Source organism: Podarcis vaucheri (assembly GCF_965113315.1).
Source record: "Podarcis vaucheri genome assembly, chromosome: Z".
In the NCBI taxonomy this organism is placed as follows: Eukaryota; Metazoa; Chordata; class Lepidosauria; order Squamata; family Lacertidae; genus Podarcis; species Podarcis vaucheri.
Window position 1 is genome coordinate 26,043,197 of NC_138758.1, and position 14,363 is coordinate 26,057,559.

General features: G+C 43.6%; 1 protein-coding gene across 5 annotated transcripts in view; it reads right to left on the reverse strand.

Moving 5' to 3' along the window:
• The window catches only part of COL4A6 (collagen type IV alpha 6 chain), a 175,449-nt gene that overhangs the window by 59,369 nt on the left and 101,717 nt on the right, over positions 1 to 14,363 (reverse strand). For all 5 annotated transcript variants that reach the window (XM_082208639.1, XM_082208636.1, XM_082208637.1 and 2 more), the window contains exons 5-9: positions 10,448 to 10,582; positions 8,175 to 8,219; positions 2,764 to 2,880; positions 1,667 to 1,735; positions 889 to 924 (exon numbers count right to left, since the gene is read on the reverse strand). In XM_082208639.1, the coding sequence (XP_082064765.1) occupies positions 889 to 924; positions 1,667 to 1,735; positions 2,764 to 2,880; positions 8,175 to 8,219; positions 10,448 to 10,582 (402 nt within the window). The remainder of the gene's footprint in view (positions 1 to 888; positions 925 to 1,666; positions 1,736 to 2,763; positions 2,881 to 8,174; positions 8,220 to 10,447; positions 10,583 to 14,363) is intronic.

Consider the following 14,363-nt stretch of genomic DNA (forward strand, 5'->3'; position numbering starts at 1 on the left):
CAAATTAATGGAGAATAATCCTTCCCATTTTAGGGAATGGTTATTTCTACTTATTTGTTATGGTAGCTGCTTTGCTGGTTCAGAAATAGTGATCTCATCTTTAAAATGTTGAAAACAGAAATAGTGCCAATGCAGTTTGCTGTTACCCCCCTCTTCCCTCGTGCATCTCTTGGGCTGCTTCTACTGTGGATAGTGGAAACAATAGTTTCACATTACATATGAACTGAGAAACTGTGGTTTAATCTCAGTTTATGAACTAGAATGCGAAACCGGGATTTGATTCTGTAATGGGATGGAACACGAAACCACAACTGGAGCATCAAAGCCAATGTGTGAGGAAAGGAGGGAGCAAGTTTGCATGACACTTGTCCTAATTACGAACCATGGTTCATTAAGCTGAAATTGTTCTGTGTGTACTAGTCTATTGTGTACACCAGATCCACCTGCTGATGTCATACAGTGCAGCAGTTATTTGCAGATCAATGGTGTGAGTAGAATTTGGGGAGCTTGAATCTCTAGCATGCTCTTTCATGGGTGGTCCCAGGAAGAAAACTAAGGATCACAACAGTGCACTAAAAATAAGTGCAAGCGGAGTTCAGCACATGCCATCAGCCTTAACGTAGGCAGTACTCCACGTGTGGTATGAGCAACTAGAACTTGGTGCGCAGCTATAAAAGCTGACATAGTATGAGAATTGATCCCCCACCATCCAGAAATGCTCACGGTCTTTGGGATGATGATATCTGTATTCAGCATTTCAAATAAACAGCACAATCCCAGGACAGCAAACATAAATAACACAAAGATGCATTTTGGTTCTCTTAAGGAGCTGCTTGTCAAGATTCAAAGCTTTTATCAGAAATGAGAGTGTATGGAAAACAAACTTACAACTGCACCATCCAATCCGGAACGCCCTCTTTCTCCCTAAACAACAACAATAGCCTTTGATGAAGCCGAAATTAAATATTCAAAAAAATGCTTTAATGCAGATGATGATGATGATACTACTACTACTACTATTGCCATTATCACAACAACTGGTTAACTATTACCTACATGCTAAGATGCAACATTACTGAGTGAAACATTTACCTTACTGGCTCAGATAAACATTCAGAAATAAAAGTCCATGATTAAGCCTCAGATAGAGGCAAAATTATTTTTAAATGTCAAAAATAAAATATACATTTCTATTCATTTATGCCCTGTATGCATGTGCGATACAAACAGGTATGAAAATTGTAAACAGTTGATTGCAGTCACTTGCAGAAAAATGCCCCCCTAACCAAAACACAAGCAACAAAATGAAATGTCTTAGATCAGCTTTCCTCAGCCTGGGTGGAATCTAGACACATATAAAAAAACATTGTGAAAATGTTTTTTTTTAATAAAAGAAAAGTTTTGAAAAAATATATTAAATTTCTCATGGCTCACCATCACCATCTCGTGTCACATTTGTATAATACACTTTACAACACACTTAAAACATTGTATTTGCAGCTGTATAGCTGAGTCCCTGGTGCCTTTAGGATGCTTTGAACTACAGCTCCCATCAGCCCCAGTCAGCGGAGTCGTAGTGCAAAATATCTGGAGGGTGCCAGGTTTGAGAAGGCTGGCGAAAGTATTATGCATGCTTCCATTTCTCCCTTGTTTGAACATATCTTACCTTCATTCCCTTAAAAACTCCCTGGGCAAAAGAAGGCTCGCCTTTTGGCCCCTTTGGTCCAGGGTCACCCTATATAGACACATAAAAACAAAAAATCCAACCAGTCAAGCATGTTTGTTTCTCAAAAAAAAAACAAGGGGCAGGGGTAGAAAGCAAAAACATGAACGTTCCTGAAACCAGTGCCAAAAAGCAAATGGATATAAGCAGGACCCAATTGTTCACCTTGTACCTCCCAGAACTCTCCCAAGGCCACAACCTCCTTGAGTGCTTTTGCCAGGTCTGAATATGTTCTTGGACTGGGACAGTGCCTCTTGTTTGCCTGGGAAGAGCTGGAGAGATGAGCAAGGTATGTGTGGTGTGTGTGTGTGTGTGCGCGCGCGCAGAAACCTCTGAACTATACATGGGATGGGATGCACTCCATGCTAGGAAGGTAGCAGTTATATCCATCACTTTTCCCACATTTGCATCTGACTTTACCCACCTTCAGAAAGGTTGCCAGCAGGGGCATGTGGCTTTCAGGCTCAAAAAGGTTCCCCACCCCTGACTTAACTGCAAAACTACCTTACACCACACCACTGTTCCCTGTAACCCATGACTGCCTATTCCAAATGACAGTGGCTTTCCATAGTTTTGGACAGAATGCCTTCCCAGCTCTCCAAAGATAGGGTTGCCATATTTCAAAGAGTGAAAAGGAAATACAGTTATACCTCGGGTTACAGACACTTCAGGTTGTGTTTTTTTCGGGTTGCAGACCGCCAAAACCCGGAAATACTGAAACGGGTTACTTCCGGGTTTCGGTGGTCACGCATGCGCAGAAGCGCCAAATCGCAACCCACATGTGTGCAAATGCGCTGCTGTGGGTTGCAGACGCTGTGGGTTGTGAATGTGCATCCTGCATGGATCACGTTCGCAACCCGACCCACTGTACTCCAAAATCTACACTTCTGACATGTGCTGCCATATGTCTGGATTTCCACCTGGGTGCATTAAAGCTCTTTCCGCCAGGATGCTGTTTCCGACGGCTGAATCCCGGCTATGTCCGGGAAATTTTAGACATATGGCAGCCCTACCTAACATAAGGCAGTACAACGAATTACCGGGGGACCTTGCACGCCAGGAAATCCATCTGGTCCTGGAACCCCAGGACTCCCAATAGTGCCATTACAGCCATCCAGGCCAGGCAAGCCTCTGTGTCCTGGCTGACCAGGGTGTCCCTGTGCAAAGAGAGAAAAGGAAAATAGTGTATTAAGATTAGCATTTTGCAAACATCTTTGAACTTTAAAAAAATGTACAATAATGTAAACAGTTGCTGTAAGAGGAATCAGTTTATCAAAACTAATGAAAAAAAATATTTGATTTAGCCAAAGAGACAAAAATAAAAGGGTTTACAAAAGCATAGCTGAACAATAATGACCTACGTGCCCTAACTCAGAACCCAGTGGTGATACACTTACAGTGTTCTTTATCATGCATTTGAAATAGCAAGCGCACTGGAGAGAGCAAAGGAACACACTTGCAGATCTGCAGTCTACAGGGAAATGAACACAAAAGCTCTCAGGATGGGTAATTCTGATTTATACATCATCAGAACTCTCTGAATTCTGGGTGCTTTAAGGGCTGCCTCATTCTGCATGTCTCAAGTCGATAATGGAGAACACCCTGGGGATGGTTTTCAGTAGTTCCCCACCCTCCCAAGGAGGAGGCACATGAAGAAGGGCCTCAGATGATGAATGCAGAGTCTGGGTCAGTTTATATGGGGAGAGGCGGTCCTTGAGGTATTGTAGTCCTGAGCCACTTAAGGCTTTATAGGTCAAAACCAGCACTTTGAATTGGTCCTGGAAACTAAACAGGAGCCAGTGCAGTTAGACCAGGACTGGTGTAATATTATCAAACCATCTTGTCCCAGTGAGCAACATGGCCGCTGAATTCTGCACTAGCTTAAGTTTCCAAATATGATATGAAGCCTCCACATTCAGAGGCAGGTTGCATTTGACTCACAGTTCCAGTGCCACTGAAAACTGACAAGTCTCCTCCCCAGGTGCCCACTTTAAGGTGCAACATAGAATATGTGAGGATATCCAATCACCTGTTTTGTTTTTTTATAGAAAATGTACATTTTGTGAAATTATTAAGCTTCACTTGAGATTAGATTGGGAAGGGTAAGCATGTAAAGGCAAAAACATGTACAGTCAGGACAACCCCAGAGCTTCCCTCACGTGACCATCCATACCTTTTCAAAGAAGCCATGCCTCATGCAAGGTGAGGAACATAAAAGCTCTTTCTGTGGCAGGAAAGCCCAGTGTGGAAAGAGCTTTTCAAGCTCTCTTCCTGACTTGTTGGGCTCTGGGAAAGTATTGCTTGGGCTCTGGAGGCCTTTGGCAGATCTCAGATGGCCCCAGGAGATTTTGCAGAGGCCTCTAAAGCCCTTATGGGACCTTCCCAGAGCTTGGTAAGCAAGGTGAAGAGCTTGAAAAGCTCTTTCCACTCTCTGTGTGTTTAATTTGTTCTGTGTCCGCTGGCCTGTCACCAAGCATGTAAAGCTGTGGTTGTGCAAGTTAAATGTGTGCAAGCTGCAAGACTGCTGTACTCCACTCCTTTTTAAAAGTGGATTTGTTGCACTTGGTTGACAGAGCATTTTTTTTTTTGTATGCACCTAAATATCTCTGCATGCTCCTTTAATCCCTCCTGCAAAATTCTGCCAGTTTGGGGGCACCCTAAGACAACATTCGAACACGGAAAAGAAGGACTGACGGGTTTATCTCTGTGCTCTGTGCTCTTTCCTAAGGGCTATTCTTGCTCTGAAGAGAATTGTGACGCTAGATGGCAGCAGCTGCAGCTTTAAGAAAATGAGCACCTCTGGATCCTCACTGTAAAGGGCACGTAATTCTAAAGGGTCCTACTTAATCTGGGTTACTCTCTCAGTATTGTATGAACCAAAACCACCATATCAAACTCTCAAGAACTGAGAGGCAGAGCTTATTCAAGGTTTTTGCATAGCATTACCACTTGTCTGACAGACATCACTGATAAACAAAGTATACCACATCCCAGAGGTAGCCAACCCTCTAGATGTTTTTGGACTACAACTCCCATCAGCCCTGGGGCTGGCCAGGGCCGATGGGAGTCCAAGAACCACTAGTGGGCACTATGTTGGTCACGTCCGAGATAGGCTGGTTTTGCAAAGCAGTGGTGGGGAGCCTATGGTCCCAAAGATGTTGTCGGACTCCAACTCCCACAAATGTACCTTGAGTGCTGTTGCTGCCTACTACTGCCAGGTAAACCTAAGGGAGCCCACTGTCAGAGGAGGGGATTGAATAGAGGATATAGCCAATATTCTCTGCCAGTGTGAAGGTGAGTTCTAACATTGCACAACAAAAGATTCCAATGCTTCTGCAAGAAATAGATATTTCACTGTGGAACTCCCTGCTTACTGACACCAGCCAGGCACCTTCACTGAACTCTTTTCAGAACCTGCAAAGAACATTTCTGTTCAGGTAAGCATCCCTGGATATGTCGAATGTTGACATGTTATAACCTGTTTCTAGTTTATCTTAGAACGTTCTAAACTGTTTGAACTATTTAAGCTGATTTCAACTGTTTTTATTGATAATTTCATTGTTTCTTTGTAAACCACTTTCAGAGGTCCGCCCCCTCCCCGTCCCCGGACAATCAAGCAGCATATAAAAAGATAAAGGGACCGCTGACCATTAGGTCCAGTCGTGGCCGGCTCTGGGGTTGTGGAGCTCATCTCGCTTTATTGGCCGAGGGAGCCGGCGTACAGCTTCCGGGTCATGTGGCCAGCATGACTAAGCCGCTTCTGGCGAACCAGAGCAGCGCACGGAAACGCCATTTACCTTCCCTCCAGAGCTGTACCTATTGATCTACTTGCACTTTGACGTGCTTTCGAACGGCTAGGTTGGCAGGAGCAGGGACCGAGCAACGGGAGCTCACCCCGTCGCGGGGATTCGAACCACCGACCATCTGATCGGCAAGTCCTAGGCTCTGTGGTTTAACCCGCAGCGCTACCCGCGTCCCTAAGCAGCATATAAATTTTATGAAATAAATAAATAAAACAATACAAAGTTACTGGCAACCTGCTTAGATCTTGCAGAACAAGGTTCCGCTGGCAGAACAAGCACACCACTAGGTGACATTAGCATGGTGCTATTTGAGATACAACCTGTATACAAATAAGCCAGTTCCAACTATACTGTGCTGATTTGTGGGTGGGCTGCTTTTCAAACTGGGAGGAGCTTTTCCCCCAATCTCAATCATCACAGAGATGTATGGCGGGGCTGTGTGTGAAATGCCCCCCAAGTAGCTGTGTGGATTTTAAAAGATATTTTCTTTGTTTCACACTCTCCAGAAGGTATTGTCTGGCTAATGCATTTAATGTATAAACTGCAGCAGTTCAAACTGTGCTGGCAGCAACAACAATAAAATAAAATGAAATGAAATTAGGAGTTGGCAAAGGTCCCGCTAAAGGATTATTGGGAAAATTAGCCCACACTGGTGGAAACTCCTGATTTGCCGTTCTTGGTACATCCCTTGCCCAGCTTCCTCTCTGTTTAAAAGCTACTCCCTTTAAAAACAGTGGAGTCTGCTATTGTAATCTCTCATATGCGGTTTAGGAGTAAAGTATCTTGTGTCAACACACCATACAGTAATAAAATATAAACATTGAACTGTGACTATTCAAAGCAAACACGTGCAATTCTTTATACATATCTTTATGTATTTAGATTTATAGCCAGAAGGCTGCAGCTATCTCTAGGGACAAGCTCATTCAGTGGAAATGATAATTATATGTGTTTGCAAATAAAGACCAGCAGCTCCTACCCACAAGTAAATTACTAGATAATACTACAGACTGTTTGTGGGCTACATTATCTCCAGCTTCTACAATATTATTAACATCCTGGAGTAGCTTTCTTGTTTTGAGATGGAGCTTACAGAGATGATGAACTCAAATTTTACCTGTCATTGCTATAGGTCAATTCATGCTTTGCATTAAGTCTGCTCATTTGGGCACTAAATAGCTGCAGAGCAGCAGAATGAGCTGGTAGAATGAACTACACAATGCCAGATTTCAGCTGAAGAAAATCACAGACTAATGCAGTTGAGAAATGATAAACAAAATTTAAAGCATTGTTGTGTTCAAAAGTGGATTCCCTCCCTGAAATGGCATGGTCTCTTCCCTCTTGCTGCTGCTGTTAAATGTATGCTTACAAAAATAATGTACACATAATGTACACACAAATTATACACATAAAAAAACTTACAAGTATAAAAGTTTAAGACTAACATCAAAGCTGTAGGGCAAAAGCAAGTGTGGTGCCCTCAGCGCTACATTGGATACAAACCACTATACCAAATGTTCCTGCTCTATCAATTCAGATTAAAGAGATTACAATAGAGGGTGTTACGGATGACACAGTGACACCTTTTTCTAACACAGTGCCTGGGAATGGCCTGCCTTCTAAACTTTTCCAGAGGAATTGAATAAACATTGAAAAATGGGGGGGGGGGTAGATTCACTCAAGGATGAACGCTAGCCCAATTTAATAAGCAGCTCTGTATATTATGAGAGCTGGAGGGGGGGCCCTCTGGTGAGTTCCAGATCTTGCCTTTAAAATAGCCTGAGGTTCTTCCCCTGCCCCCAAACACTTTTAAACAGAACTGATAGAAGCCATTCCATGCACTATTTCACTGTGTTGTTTCCATTTAGCAAGCCTTGTATATTCAGCTGAAATGGTATAAACCTTGCATCTCGCTTTCCAAACTCCTGAACCTTGTTCCATGGGAAAAACTAAACACATGCTGCAGGGTGGGGGATTTTTAGAGGGCTGCTTCTCCCGTACATCTGTGGTTAACAGTTCATAAACACAGGCGGCTGCAGCGGCTGCTGCCAAGAGATTTCATCGGCCCAGCTGCATCAACACGGAAAGACAGAAACTTACCTGGCGGTCAACATTTCCTACACGACCTTTGGTGGCCCTTTCCCTCCTGCAAGGACTCCCACTGTGCAAAGGCTTTCCAGTTCCCTTAAAGACCAGTCCCATAAGTGTTCTGTAGCAATCACAGCCAGTCCTCACACAGATTGGAATGGGACTGCACTGGAAACCGTACCACATTTTTTCAAGCATTGGGAACTGTCCGTGTTCACGGCATTAACAAAAAAAAGTAAATTGGTACTAGCCAGTTTCTCCATGTGAAATATAAGAAAGGTGGAACTGGGAGGCAGATTCGTTCGGCTTATGGTTTATTGATGTTTAACAGTAATGATTGCATTTATTAATCCTGTGTGCTTATTATATTACTTACCTGAATTATACAACAGTGACTTGCCTATACACAGTTTACGGGAAATATGATGAGATGCAGCCTGCTTTTTAGCTCAGATAAATGACTATGCATTTTCTGGGGGCATGGGAAAAGCAAAACAATACAAACAGCAGCATTATTTCAAAACTTTATACTTAATTTTTTAAAACACAGAGAGACTTACAGGAACTCCGGATATTCCTGGAAATCCGGGGACTCCCATTGGGCCCTGAAAGGATTAAAAAGAGGCAGTTGATGTTTCATCTGATCCATAGATCTGAGCTCTGTTAGCAATTTATGGTAGTTTAGAATAAAGATGGACTAGTCACAGGTGATCAACTGATCTATTTATCTATTTACCCTTTTCTTAAACACCTGAAATGTATATTTTAGGACCTACCTCCTTTTGGGGGGGAAAACACACACAAAAAAAACTGTTTTAAACTAGAAAGAACCCTGATCATCTTGGTTGCCCTCCTCTGAACACATTCCAGCTTGTCAATATTCTTTCTTAAGTTTTTTGTAGTCAATGAAAGCTTAATGATTACAGTCAATTTAAGGTAAAGGTAAAGGGACCCCTGACCATTAGGTCCAGTCGTGGCCGACTCTGGGGTTGTGGAGCTCATCTCGCTTTACTGGCCGAGGGAGCCGGCGTACAGCTTCCGGGTCATGTGGCCAGCATGACTAAGCTGCTTCTGGCGAACCAGAGCAGCACACGGAAATGCCGTTTACCTTCCCGCCGGAGCGGTACCTATTTATCTACTTGCACTTTAACGTGCTTTCAAACTGCTAGGTTGGCAGGAGCAGGGACCGAGCAATGGGAGCTCACCCCATTGCGGGGATTTGAACCACCAACCTTCTGATTGGCAAGTCCTAGGCTCTGTGGTTTAACCCACAGCGCGACCTGCGTCCCTTACAGTCAATTTAAGACATCTCAAAAAGTATTTTCTGGTGCATCCCTTTTTTTGTGTGTGTAGGGGGGGGGACCCTATTTAGGAAACCGCACCAGGGTCCCCAGCCACCTTGATCTGGCTGGGCAAGACCCACTGTGATGTGCTCCCTGAGAGGTTCCTTATGAAGCCAACATACTGCAAAAGGTTCCCGAGCCCTCCTGTAGTGAAAGAAGGAATTCAAAAATAGAAACTTCAGACTGATGGCTGAAGGAGAATTTATTGGTACAAATACTCTGCCTAACACATTTCAACAAAATGTCTTTCTTCGGGTAGATTCTCTTGAATCAAAAGGTGCCATTTCAGAGTTTTGGTATACAAAGGATTAGAACCAGCACACTTTGTCCAAACACAGTGAGCGGCCAATTAAGTTCTCCTTCAAGCACCAGTTTGTGAGCTTTGCCTCTTCTTGGCTTCTGTGCCTTGCCCTCCATTCTTTCTGATTAAATGATATTACTCCACATAGCTGTTTGCCAAATTGCTCTCTTGGCCATATTTTAAAAGTATTTCCATAAGCAAATGGGAGGCTGGGGAATAGTTACTTGGCTAGAACTGAGCCAAAATTTCTCAGAAGAGGTCTACCCCCCTGAGAACTTTCTTTTCCATCACCTCCTAAGGGGATGGGGAGTCATTTTGCAGAATGATCTCTGAATATCCTCTGCTCTTCTTCTTTTTTTAAACAGTGGAGGCTAGTATTCAGGGCAAATGGACCATTGCCCCACCAACTACACTCTGTCCTTATCCAGCTAACTTACAACCAGCCTAGGGAGTAGCACTGCCTGTCAATGTCCTCCTTTGCTGCCTTTGTCAAATTCAGCAGTAAGGAGGATGGAGACAAAACTAGAATTAGCTGGCTCCACCACATATATACAAACTTGCACAGGTCTAATAAACATATTCTGAGACCAGTTTCAAAATTTGGACCTGGAACACTCCCAATAACATCACTGGGAGTCCAAAGACAATGCCTACCTCCTAAAAGCATGAGCTTCAGTACCCTTTCACCACATGTTCCTTCTAGAAGCAGCAGTAGAAAAGTTGTCTTGCCTCCTGGATTTCTGCAAAATCTCCCTCTCACTGGTTTCCAATATGCTGCAGTGACATTGTCCCAAGTGTTATGGGCTATGGGAACTGTGATTTCTCCAGGATACCTGGATCTTTAGTAATTACCTTTGCAAGGGTCCCTGACACTTAACCACTGCAGTATATAAAGCACTAAATGGTGGTGATGACAGGAACAGGTGTTCATGGCTCAAGTTTTAATCTAAGCCAAAAAGAACTTTTTTGGGATTATGGTACCCGATTCATAATGGAGCCATATGAAATAGCCAAATTTGTATTATGTGCTAGGTAATTGTGATCTTCAGTGATTTTGATACTGCTCTATGTGTACCCCATACTTCTACAGGGCGTGAACAAGACAACACTTTGCCATTCTAGCAGTAAGTAAGTAAAAACAGGGCTATCTTTAAGGATTCAGAAAGCTCAGAGGAATGGATAAACTTACCTTATCTCCCTTCAGTCCCGCTGTACCTGGGGCACCTGTGCTCCCTCTCTCTCCCTTTGACCCCCTCAAGCCTTCTGGCCCAGTAAACCCTGGAACACCCATCCGTCCTTGGTTCCCAATTGGTCCTGGTTGACCCTAGGAGGAAGGGGAGGAAATCCATCTTAAGAGTTTGCAAACAAGCACCTGCCATGCCAAAAAGCACCCCCCAAAAGCATCCAACAGGAAACGACTGAAGGAGGAGTACAACTCATATGGAGTGCAATGTTCGGTTCTGGGTACCAGAGGAGGGAAACAGAGATGATAAGGGGTATGGTTAAGAGAAGTGGATCTGTTTAGCCTTGAGAAGAGATGATGGGGTGCAAGTGTCGACATGAAGCACTCTTCAGCTATCTGAAGGGCTGACATACAGAAAAGGACAAAGGCATGGTCCCTGCTGCTGCTCTTGAGGGAAGGATAAGATCTAATGGTTATAAGTTAAACAAAGGTAGTTAAGGGGCAACATCAAGTGTCAGCATGAATGGGAATCTCCTGAGGGCCCACAAGCTGTCAGGGGGACCAATTACTCTTTTACACCATTGCAACCTGCTTGTTCATCTGCACCCAAAGGATTCCTGCCAGAAAAATCTTGCTTGTCTTTTCTTTGGTCACAAAGATGCTGTTTACTGCAAATAGCACCTCTGGGGTAAAAAAAAATATTGGGGTGGATTTTTACCAGGAAGTTGGTGTAGGCCCCCCGATCCATATCAGCAGCACATTCCAGATTTGGGTCCCTGGGCTTCTTCTCCCTCCCCTCCCCCCCACAAAAGCAAAAGTAACTAGCTGAAACAATCCTTTTAAAAAAAACCACGACTAACGTTCCATTTCACAAGAGGTCACATTTGTGTAACTCACTTGCTATTGTTTGCAAATATGCATATGTATTTGTGTATGTGAAAATTGTGGTAAGCTTGACCAGTGCTCAAAGCCCTTTAACAGCTGGGGAAGAAACAACAGCTATATGAATAATGCAGGATGTACTCAAAGTTGTTTCCAAAGTAGACATGAAAGGCCTTGCTAGTTTGGTTTGTGGAAATGGCAGGCCACAAGAGTTGTCTTAACAGGGGGGGGGGGGATTATGGAAAGGCCAGATGGTGCCAAAGTTAGTTCATGTTATGTGTGGGTTTTTAAACTGCATCACAAAATTTTTTTAAAAAGAATTATCATGTTGTTGTTGTTGTTGTTGTTGTTGTTGGTGGTGGTGGTGGTACTAAAAAGCTAATCCCTGAATTGCATTTCTGCTATAAACTTCAAGTGTTGGAGCAATTTAAATGCAAAAAATACAATTTTAAATAAAGCCAGGGAACAGTTCAGAGACAAAACCCTACACATTAAACCCCGAAGAGCAGGAAGTCGCCCTACTAAAAGAAATGCAGATTATATAAAAACCACTTATTACAACGAAAAGGGTTTCATCTGTTTGCTAAAATGCTCAAGAGCTAACAAGGAAAGTTACATTAGGTAAGCTATTCCAAAGTGTAGGTGTCACGATCAAAAAGGTCCTGTCCCACACCTTAGAAGATCATTTCAGAAAGCGTGTTCTCCTTCATGGAGAGCATGTGTTGCGATGGGGGCCACCAGGACACTCCAAAGTTGTGGGGCGGGCCAAATGACCGTTGGCCATTGATGCGATTGGGCTTCCCTTGTCGTTGGGAAGAAGTTAATGTTGCCATTTGTTGATTGACAGCCAGAAATGCTAAAACTCCTTGCACGAGGCTAGGGCTTCCTCTTTTTGCCCATGCATCGGATTGCCCGTCCCCCCCCCCCCAGAATTAGAGTTGTTCGCTTGACCTTGCTATGCCTGTCATGGGGTCGTCTGCTCTTGGGGTAGGAATTTTGTCCATCTGGCTGATTGGCTGGGGCCATTTGGTTTTTGCCTACTGCGTAGCAAATCGTCAAAACCTGTAAGGTTGTGGTTAGGCATTGGTTTATGATTTGGTTGGTTGGTTGAGGGGCATGGATTGGCTGTGCCTGCCCCTCTAATGCTGCTGCTGCAAGGGATTCTGTTAAAGGAATTGGGGGCTAACTATTGCTTGTCCACCCTGTCAAGGGGGCTTGGGCCACTGCAAGAGCTCCTGGCTGCATTTGGGGTGGGCTGAGGGCAGGTTCCCTGCTCCGTCGCTACCCCCACAAGTATATTCCCCTTTTCTGACTTTCGCAGGCGTGTGGAATGTCAGACTGTCCCCCACGGTGGGGGCAGCTAGTCGCAACCAATGCCTAAGCAACCACTCACATGTTTGTATTTTAATAAAGTTGTGGCCAAAATTATGCCAAAAACCTTAAACAAAAATATTGGTGTGATGTGTGAGTTATTGGGGTGGCCCTGGGGACCTCGACGCGCAACAAGGGAGAACACAGAGATGGCTCTCAGCCCCAAGAAGAGAAAAAGTCATTGTGGTGTAGTGGCTGGAATATTGCACCTAGTCCTTGTCAATGGACAGGGATGATGATGGCAGTTGTTACATGATTAAGTTGAGACTCCTACATTGCACAGGGTTGGAAGAGATGACCCTTGGGATCCTTTCTAACTCAACAATTCTATGATTCTGCTGTTCTAACTTCTGCAGCTTTTATCAGTTGCAGCTTTCAATTACCAAGCAACTGGACTGCAACTGATACAACTGGATCTGAAACATATACGGTACCTAAACACAAGTTACCTCTGATTTTTCAGCATGAAATGTATGTAGTGCGGCCCAGCTAGAAGACTGATGTGCCTTGTCTTCTGTGGATCACAGCAGAGGATCTTGCACCTTTGCAACACATCACTCAAAGAACATTCTGCCAGGAGTGTGCATACTAAATCCTGGAAATTCCAAGGCTAAGAGAATGGTATATTGAAGTGTGGGGTCCAGCTGTACTTCATAAACTCACAGGAGTTATGTGGTTATGATAAGGAGCGCAGAGTGTTAATAATTTCTAAGGAGACTGGAAATGTTTTAAACTGGATTAGAGTAATAGAGTGAAATGCTTCTTTTCCTTTATTTTGAATAAGTTTGATAACTTTGGTTGTGTATAAGCAAAAGAGCCCTCTGCTCTTGTTAATAAACCAACCAAGACTTTTGTAGCACTTTAAAGATTAATGAATTCATTATGTCATAAGCTTTTGTGGACTATAGTCCACTTCATCAGATGCATCGTGTGTAATTCTGGATTGGCAAGCATATGAAGTAAAAATGCATGGATGAGAGACCAGGGTTCACAGGATAATGAAATGCACACACACAAAAAAGCTTTGATGGTGATGCTTAACATGAAAGCAAAATAGTTACAGTGACCAATTAGCAAGACAACCTTACTGGTGACACAAGCTAATTAATGCACACTTGCACACTTAACACGTATGATGAAGGGCCAAAGAAAAAGCTTGCACCTTAACAAATTTATTGCCTATAAATTTCTGCAAAACCCTTTCTCTCAGGGCTCATCCACACTTCTGCTTGTTCAGTGCTTTCTAGGCATGGGTATATGATGTTTTTCATTTGCCCTGCCCTCCCCCCCCCCCCCCCGGTTTACTGCTGTTTACTGCTGAATTGCCTGCTTAATTACCTGCTGTTTATTGCTGACTAGTATGGATGAGCCCTAACTCTCCCTCTGTTTTTTGCAACAATAGATACCAGTAAGCTCAAAATCATTTTTGTTGTTGATGTTTCTGATATGACTTTTTTTTTGCTTCTTTATGTATTATTAATGAAAATAACCATATAGAGACAGAGAAGGAGAGAGAGAGAAAGAGATGTACTAATGAGGGAGAAGAGGGCAGTGGGGGCAAGTTGTGAAAATGTGTAGTTAGTAGAAGCCAAACTCTCTGCTTGCTACCCCTCTTTCACCCAGCCCCTCCCCTCAGACCTTGCCAAATCCTCTCCCCTTACCATCATGC